Below are 9250 nucleotides of genomic sequence, written 5' to 3'. Positions count from 1 at the left end.
ATGACCGAGTGTTGTTAATGTAAGATGACATATATACCCTTGAATTTATGTAGCCGTTTTGACTGGGTTCTTTTGAAAATTTAAATTTCCGTATGTCGACGGACTGATGATGAGTTCTTCTGAATTCGGACTGAGATGAAGGTTCTTTCGGGATGATGGTTTCTTCCTGCTCGAAATGGATTAAACATATGTCCACGGACTGGCTCAAGAACCACTGTACTAGCATCAAGAAAACCAAGCAAGCTCACGCATTTCTCCTCCGTAACCATCTCTTCGCTGAAAATCGCGTCGTAAGCAAGCTCATATCCTTCCTTGCAATATCCGAAATGGGGGATCTAAATTACGCCCACAAAATCTTCACCCAGATTGGAAACCCAGATATGTTCATCTGGAACACCATGATCAGAGGCTACTCCAGGAATGGCAATCCATCTGAGGCGATCTCTTTTTTCTACTTCATGATTCGCTTTGGTGTTGCAGCCGATAACTTCACCTACCCTTTTGTCTTAACAGCCTGTGCTCGCTCGTTGGCACCCGAATTGGGTAGGAGATTTCACGGTGAGATTGTGAAGGTTGGACTCGAATCCGATGTGTTTGTGCTCAATTCTTTGATTCAGATGTACGCTAACTGTGGTTATTCCGATGCCGCTCGGAGGTTGTTTGATGGGAATCCTCTACGAGATGTTGTGACATGGAATGTCATGATCGGGGCGTATATCGAAAGAGGCTTTTATGAGCAGGCTTTTACTTGGTTTGAAGAGCTAATGAAATCAGATAATGTTCAACCAGATGCTGTGACATTTCTCAGTTTGCTTTCAGCTTGTGCCAAATCAGATAACTTGGAACAAGGAAGATTACTCCATTCTTACACAAAAGAACTCGACCTGGAGAAGAACCTTCGAGTGGGGAATGCAATCCTTGATATGTACTGCAAATGTGGGGATTTGGATTCTGCACGAGAGCTCTTTGATAGGATGCCCGAGAGGGATGTGCTGACATGGACTAGCATGCTCTCTGGGTTAACGACCTCAGGTTGTTTCCAAGAGTCGCTGGTTTTCTTCGGGCAGATGCAGTCAGAGAAGATCCGACCAGATGGGGTGACACTCGTGAGCGTGCTATCAGCTTGTGCTCAGACAGGTGCACTGGACCAAGGCAAGTATATCCATATCTTAATTGACAAGTACAGAATAGACCATGACATCATTCTCGATACAGCCCTTGTTGACATGTACGCCAAGTGCGGGAGCATAGATTTTGCCCTCCAGGTATTCAACAATATGAGAGTAAGAAATGTATTCACATGGAACACAATGATCGGAGGGCTGGCAATGCATGGTCATGGCCTTCAGGCGATGGCGCTTTTCCAGCAGATGAAGCATGAAGGGGTGGTAATGCCTGATGACGTGACCTTCATTGGATTGTTATGTGCATGCAGCCATGCAGGATTGGTCGATGAGGGCATTAAGATCTTCAAATCAATGAAAGAGGTCTATCACATTCAACCAAGGATGGAACACTATGGATGTATGGTTGATTTGTTATGTAGGGCTGGGCTCGTCAGCGATGCTTTGTCCTTCATAGAGGATATGCCCATCAAGGCTAGTGCAGCCTTGTGGGCTACTCTTCTTGGCGCTTGTAGAAGTGCAAGGCACTTTGAGCTTGCAGACAAAGTGGGTAAGCGCATAATCGAATTAGAACCTGATTCTTGTGGACGTTATGTGCAGTTATCAAATCTCTATGCTGGTTTTCACCAATGGGATGCTGCGCTGAAAATAAGGAACCAGATGACATTGAAAGGGATAGAGAAAACCCCAGGCTGCAGTTGGATTGAGATGAATGGTATGATTCATCAGTTTGTTGCAGGTGATAGGTCACACCATCAAACTAGGGAGATATATATGATGGTGGAAGAGATGTGTCAGAGGGTCAAGTTGGTTGGTAGCCATGTCCCGAGCACCACGGAGGTCTTGTTTGATATAGAAGAGGAAGAGAAAGAAAATTCTCTCTTCTTACACAGTGAAAAGCTGGCTATTGCTTTTGGCTTAATAAACACTACCCCTGGTTCACCAATTCGGATTGTGAAGAACCTACGGGTTTGCAAGGATTGCCATTCTTTTGTGAAGGTCATCTCCAAGGCATTTAATCGGGAGATAATAGCAAGGGACAGGAGTCGCTTTCATCATTTCAGAGAGGGTTCATGTTCGTGCAAGGATTTCTGGTAAAATAACTTGCGGTATTTATTGGTAAGCACAAAAATGATTTGTGAGCAATTCATATGTAAACTCATCCTTCAGTGCCAAATACCACGTTTTTTCTTTTCTTCCTTTTTTTTTTTTGTTAACAATGCAAATTACCGCAAAACATTCAAAAGAATCCCTACTTATAATATATAATTATATACCCAGTCCCTTTAGCAGGCATGAGGCAACTACTTATCTGGTATTCAAGTAACCCAAAAAGTTAATTGTAAGAGATTGTGGGGAATTCAGTACCAATGAGACGTAAGAAATGTCAACTGCAAATTTATTTTCATGGAAATTTTCAACATCTCAAGACCCAGATACATTTTGTAATTACAACAATTCACCAATAGATCAGAATTCAGGGAAATTTCAGTTGCATGTTGGATTTCTTTATATGCATTCATTGCCTCCAAGAAGCCAAGGAATAATATATTCTCTGAAATCCACTAATCTCCTTGCTTTTGCTATCTCCTTGTTTCTGATTCTGTAATAGGAGCAGATTCTAGGTTTCTGGTTGTTGATTCATGATTGTCTTGGTTACCTCCATTTTCTAATGGATGCTCACTATCAGGTAGCAACCATTGGTGAGATTGGTCATTCACAACCTGAGGACTATCCATTGACCAACGGAGCATAGTGAGTGTCGGTGATCCCACACATTTTCTCTCAAAGGATTCTTTTAAAGGAAAGCGGCAAATTGGGCAGGTTGATTGTTTTTGTAGCCACTGGTCAATGCAGGCTAAATGAAAATTGTGGCTACAGTTGGGCATAATTCGCAATATTTCTTTCTCTTCATACTCAGACAAACATATTGAACACCTGCAGTAACATAAACATAATAAAATCTTAATATCCTAACTATAACTACAAATATAAAAGACAAAATTGCAGGCACCAAAGTATAGTACCTCTTCATGAGTTATTATTAACAGGAGCTCGACTCAACTAAGCCTTGTCACAACTATATGGGGTCACTGAAGACCTACATGTATGCTAACTAGTAACTGTAAAATTTAGGTTACCAACCATAATAGAAATTTTTAATTGGGTTGCAAACCTCAGTGTTGTACATGACAAAATAAAAATGTACGTTTCCCTGCCGTTACTTGCCTTGAGGCTCCTTAAAATTGTCTAAAGTATACGTAAGAAAGGATCAAGGTCTCCCTACATCAGGCCCCACAAAAATTTCCCGCATGGGATCATATTACCATTCACTAAATGGTCTTGTGAGCGTTGGGATCTGCTGCTTGCAAGGCTGTGTATAACAGTCCACATAACCAATCATGAGTGAATACACCAGTGTTCTGTACACCTAGATGGGGTCCCATGTGTAGAAAACACTGATGTGTTCACCCATGATTGGATATAGCCCATACACAGATCCTTGCAAGCAGCAGATCTGGAGTCATCTTGTGAATGTGTGAGTATACGTGTATGTCTGAGAGAGAGAGAGAGAGAGAAGGAATATTTCCAGATAATAAAGGATCAAAACTTACTGTGCATCTTCAATAGAACTGAAAGCCTCCCTGCTAAACTTCATTGTGGGGATTGCAGCAACCACAACTGGTTCAAGCCCACTAGTCCTATGTTCTGGCTGTCAACAAATTCCAAACGATTTAAAACCATAAGAATCAGAGATTCTAAAATTATAGTAGAATGATGGAAATAAAATAAGGTTCCAGTCTACCAACCCTGCCACATTTCTGAATTCTGATAGTAACAAGGGTAATACCTCACCTATTGTTGTACAAAAACCTTTTGACATAACAGATAACAGTTTCATACCAGATATGGGAAACAGTTGATTTCATAATAATTTGCCATGTAGAAAAGGCACATAATTACAAAGATGAGGAAGCAATCCCTGGAAGTTGGTGGAATGTTTGTCCTAACTACAAATTGCCTATCTATGAAAAAGGAAAAAAAATTACATATTGCCCATGACTTTAAAGTAAGATCACTAGTGGAATGCACACATATTTAAATGGCAGAAGCACCGTGCATCTGTTTAGTTAGGAAAACAAGTTTTTCACTACTTGTCAATCAATCTCCATAGCCACACAGAATGTCAAATAAAAATCACTTGCACGGGAAATTACAGGTCATGTCCCTTTAGTAAGCAACACAAACCTCATAACCAAACAACCACCATTGAGTTTGAACCACAATTCTTTTTATATTCTCAGCCTCATTTGTGTTTAAGGTCATGCATCATGCAAAAGCAGTCCTAGTTACATTGGTTGTTCACATCCATATCTCCAGACATGCTGGACATGCAAAGGATGTGTTTTAACAATGTCATCAAAATCTTATGATTCTGATAGGATTAATCATTTGTCAATCTCAAGGGTTTTGATTTAAAACTTACCAGTGAAACCTTTTATCAAGGAAAACAATCAGTTAGTAAATGATTTGTCAATTTTAGAATTTCACTGATTCATGTTATTTAAATTAAGCTCATTGTGACCAGTTTCAGTACCTTTAAGTTTCTTTCCATTTACATTACCCATTATTAAATTGAAGCTTTATTTAGATTATTTAAAACCTATTTAAAGTCATTCTTTTAAGTTTTTTTTCATCAATATTGGGTTAAGAGCATTATGTGTGATTAATTCAGTTCGATGTTGAATGTGATTACAGCATCCACTGCTTTAGGCAAGTGGTAAGATAGGGCGTAGCAACTACTTGAACAACAGGATACAGATTGAAATAATGGTAAAATGAATCTTCCGGTTCTTTCAGGCTTTCAGTTTTTATATACAAATATATATATATATATATATATATATATATATAATCTTATGACATTTCTAAGAAAAATGTATATGATTTTCTATAAATTTATCTGAAGCAAGAAAAGTTGCAAAAAATGTAGAACAAAAAAGCAAAGAAACATGATTCTCTAAATATTAATAAACAAAAAAAAAACAAATTTCTCCTGAAAAAGTGATGCATAAAAAAGGGCAACACAACAGAACCCATATATCAAACCAAACCCGCTCAAACAGAACTCAGTAAAGCATATAGGTTAGAACTTCAGTTTAAAATTTTAGAGATAATAAATGGGGATAACCTGATCAGGGATCATAGACCATGAATCATAAGAGAAAACAGCCAAATCCAATATTCAGAATCAAGCATACCTGCTCAACATCAGCCCTGGAGTCCATCTCGAATACCGGGCGGGACTCAACTGTGCGGATCCTCCCGCATATTAGTCTTGTGCAGACAAACACAATAAACGTCGCGCTCATCCCAAACCCGATCACAGTTGTGATCAAGTTCATACCAGAAGCTAACATCTCTAAGACTAACCCACTTCAGACCCAGAAGACAAGATCACCCGCCCCTTCAAGAAGGAACACAAGGACACCACCAAGAACAACAATTACAACAATCCAGATCAGAATGCTTCGACTTCGAGGAATCATACAGGTTTCGATTCAAGAATGCGGGAAATAGTCATAAACCAACAACCCATCTGGAATCGAAATCGCTTTGCATGGACTCAAAGTTAATTCCGAAGGTGTGGATGAGAGGAGAAATGCCGAGAAGGAAGACTCTCTCATCTTGTTTTTTGGCTCTTGGAGCAGCAACGGTGCGGTCACAATTAGAGGGACCCGCCAATTTGCAATGAGCATCGGACGGCCATGGAAGGAAGGTTGCGAGCTTGGCGGCAAATAACAATTTAAGATTAAGAAGAGAGAGAAGGTAGGAGATTCTTCTCGTGGATCAGCTAAGGAATCCTCCCATTTCTTTGCTGCGTTTGGTTGGATAAGATCTACTAATTTAAGAGGTGCATCTCTCCTTCCCAATTTACTTCGATATCTAGAAAAGTGGGAGAATGCTAGGAAACTCTGATAATGTACAGGTTCCATTCTATCCCAACTCTCTAAGATATTTTTGTGTTTCACTTTTTCTACTCGAACAAGAGAGAGAGAGAGAGAGAGAGAGAGAGAGCGCGAAGTGGGTCAGTTCAGTTGCACCAATGACCAATCTGTATCTTTTGTAACGACCTGCTTGGCTTTTTTATGTTATTATGTAATACGCTTTTTGGTTTTTCAATTGTTCTAATAAGCTAGCCAATGGACGGAAAACTTCTCATGCCGAAATATTTGGGCTATGTGAAATTTTGTTTGGGCAAAAAGGAAAAGAAAATATATATAATAAGTTTTCCATATAAAGAAGACGGGTTTATTTGCTGAAATACAAAATATTTCAGTCTAAAATTTTTTTAACATCCATTTTATGGAGAAACAAAAACAAATGCAGAAGCCAGCAGCCCAGGTAGCAAAAGTGAGTGGGGACCTTAAACTTGAGTAGACACCACTAGCTAAATTCCAATATGATGTACACAAGTTGTCGCACTCCTGCTTAGGCTGATACAGTTCCGTGTCCATCAACTGATCAACATTGTAGTATTGGACTAATTAATATGCCCCATAGTGGCAATGAATGTGGACCAACCCGCATACATGGTGCCAATCCACTGATTGGACCATCATGGGATCATCTTTTGCTAACCCTGTTGAACAACCGTCATCTTGTATTGACATCTAGTGGACTGATCCAATGGATCCCACAAGGCACAGCCCCATTAGCACTAGGTTCGACCTTGAGAGTGTTAACGCTTTCATTCAAAGCGCCATGAGATGATGAGATTTAGCATTTGACATCAGAACAACATACCCAATTGCAGCTGACAGCCATGGATGTAATAAATTCACTCATCAATCATCTAGTTTGGACTTCTCCAGTTGATTGCAGGATTTTAGCTTCTAGGGTGGCAACATAGGCCTGGTTGGCATGGGTTGAGGTCTTCCAAACCCAACACAAGGTTCTCAATCATCAATTATACTTCAATATTTAAATACTTAATACAACTCTTTCTCCTCCCCCTATCAGGCTATCACATCAACTGATAAATAAATAAATAAAATCAGGACCATGTATCATAAATACATGATGTATAAAAATAAAATCGGCTAGGTTCGTGTTGGATACGATTTCCCGAGATAACCAACTGCATTTTCTAATCCTATAATCCTAGCCCAATCTTCAAAGTCCAACCCCTTTAGTTTGCATTCTTTTTGGCCCAACCCAGGTTGCATTCCTACAGGTTTGCATGGAATTTTGTTTGTATTGCGTTCTGTTTCTAATTTTATTTCTCTTACAGGCAGCTCGTTCGTTTGACTCTCATTCCCTACAAAGTTCTTTTTTTCCCCTTTTTGGATGTTACATTTTTTACAAATTCAGTAGCCATATAAATACACTTCCTTGGGTTTCAAAACAAAAAGAATTACAGTCAACTCTTCATTCATAAAGAGAGCCGTACTATGATGCCAATGAGAAATAGTACAAAATAGCTTAAAGCTCGTTTTGCAAAGAGGGTGGGGAAATCCGATGGAAACAAAATTCACGGTTTCCAAATCTTCATTGTGCAGTCTTCACCGTATGTAACCACCACATTCCGGTGAGGATGGTGAGTGACACCAATGACATCTTTTTCATGTACCTGTCGACAATCAGAAAACAATGAAAGATACAATCATTGAAGTTAGCACATATTTTGCAATGTCAAATTTGCACACTTATCATGCATTGGCAAAGGAATTAACATCCACACATCTTAGTCGCACAAAGTTCTGCCCAACTCAGTATGCATATAAGCATATTTGCACTATACATAGACATGCATTTTGGATTTCTTTTCACTGGGGATTTAGTCAGTCAACCAAACATCACTACACAGCACAGATTCCAGACCAATCAGCCAGACAAGACATATTGTTCAGTCCAGTGTTTTCAAAACTGGACTGGACCGGATGTTCAGACTGGAAAAAACAGGAACCGGTTCCGTTTCACCCCAAAACCACTTTTTGGCAAAAAACCGTTGATTTGGTCAGTGAACCACTGACCCGGGCAGTCGAACCGTCAACCAGGACAATGGTTTTTGGCCATTTTTTGGTCAGAGTGGGTCGTCCATTTGGACCGTTCGACCCGGGAACCAGATCCCATAACGGTTCCCAGTTCAGCCCGGTTTTAAAAACCTTGGTTCAGTCAGTTGTAGACTCAAGAAGGAATGCTCTTTTATATGTAAATAAAGTAGAACAATTCTAATAAACCAAGATTTTATACATGGCAGCATAATTAGGGAAACAAAGGAGCCTCCTATTCGTTTCCCTCCACCCTCAATTAATAGGGCAAATTTCAATCAAGGAACTCCTTGCATATTTTTCTTTTCACCAGTAACTTGTAAAAAAAATCTTATCGATGAAAAAAGTTCAAACAGTATCTACGTATGTCATCATATTTACACCATGACATATACAGTTTCTTTAAGGTTTGATGATATTGTATTTTCAAAACCAGTGGGCATGAATTATATACGAGTGATTGCAAATGTCAATAGTTTAACAATAAACATGAATAAAATAAATGATTCAATTGTATTGACTTTTGTACAGTTTTGAGGGTTTCTCTCCCTCTTTAGAATACAATTATAGCACTTATCAAAAAACTATATATTTACACTGTGACATGGGGCTAGTCCAATGCTGCTCCAGATAACATTCAGAGGACCAACCCAAATCAGGCTCTGCCTGTTTAGTCCTCGAGCTAAAGAATCCAGAAGAAAGTTGGCAGACTGGGGAACCCAATAAATGATAGATCCAATTTATGATCTAGCAATCTAGCTTCTTGAAAACGATGTCTAAGAGACCAAAGGCTATTCGTTTTGCCTCTAAAACCTAATGTAGTAAACCAATATCAGTCCTTGAACTGTGGCTTGTAATTTTGCTTATACCAAATTTCCAATCCCTATGGCTTTAGCATACCAATATCGAATCTCCTTCACGTCTATGAAAGACTCCTATTCCTGATGCCCCAAGGTTCACAATGCTACAGTCATCAAAGTTCATCTTTATCCAGTCAATTGGGGGGGAGGAGGTGAGGAGGGGGGATTGTACCCTTTGTTTTTACCAAATGACTAACTCTGACTTCAATCC

The 9250-nt window shown here is 39.4% G+C and overlaps 2 protein-coding genes and 1 pseudogene across 3 annotated transcripts in view; 1 reads left to right on the top strand and 2 right to left on the bottom strand.

The window, feature by feature from the left end:
* Positions 1-105: 105 nt before the first annotated feature.
* LOC104596288 (pentatricopeptide repeat-containing protein At1g08070, chloroplastic pseudogene) lies at positions 106-2324 on the top strand (annotated as a pseudogene). The gene has a single exon (XR_016080806.1). The product of XR_016080806.1 is annotated as a pentatricopeptide repeat-containing protein At1g08070, chloroplastic pseudogene (transcript).
* Positions 2325-2509: 185 nt separating this feature from the next.
* LOC104596178 (RING-H2 finger protein ATL8-like) lies at positions 2510-6216 on the bottom strand. Its single transcript, XM_010257235.3, has 3 exons — positions 5387-6216; positions 3740-3837; positions 2510-3062 (listed from the first exon to the last, which is right to left on the bottom strand). Exons 1-3 carry the CDS (start codon positions 5543-5545, stop codon positions 2708-2710), a joined length of 612 nt encoding a protein of 203 aa, XP_010255537.1. The 5' UTR covers positions 5546-6216; the 3' UTR covers positions 2510-2707.
* A 1215-nt stretch (positions 6217-7431) lies between these two features.
* SMU1 (transducin family protein / WD-40 repeat family protein) overlaps positions 7432-9250 on the bottom strand; it is a 52005-nt gene continuing 50186 nt past the window's right edge. Inside the window, exon 16 of the mRNA XM_010257234.3 lies at positions 7432-7758. Within this exon, the coding sequence (XP_010255536.1) occupies positions 7660-7758 (99 nt within the window). The 3' untranslated portion in view covers positions 7432-7659. The remainder of the gene's footprint in view (positions 7759-9250) is intronic.

The sequence above is a fragment of the Nelumbo nucifera genome, chromosome 1 (assembly GCF_055504915.1).
Source record: "Nelumbo nucifera cultivar China Antique chromosome 1, China Antique-T2T, whole genome shotgun sequence".
NCBI classification, from domain to species: domain Eukaryota; kingdom Viridiplantae; phylum Streptophyta; class Magnoliopsida; order Proteales; family Nelumbonaceae; genus Nelumbo; species Nelumbo nucifera.
This window is presented reverse-complemented; position numbering and strand designations above follow the sequence as displayed.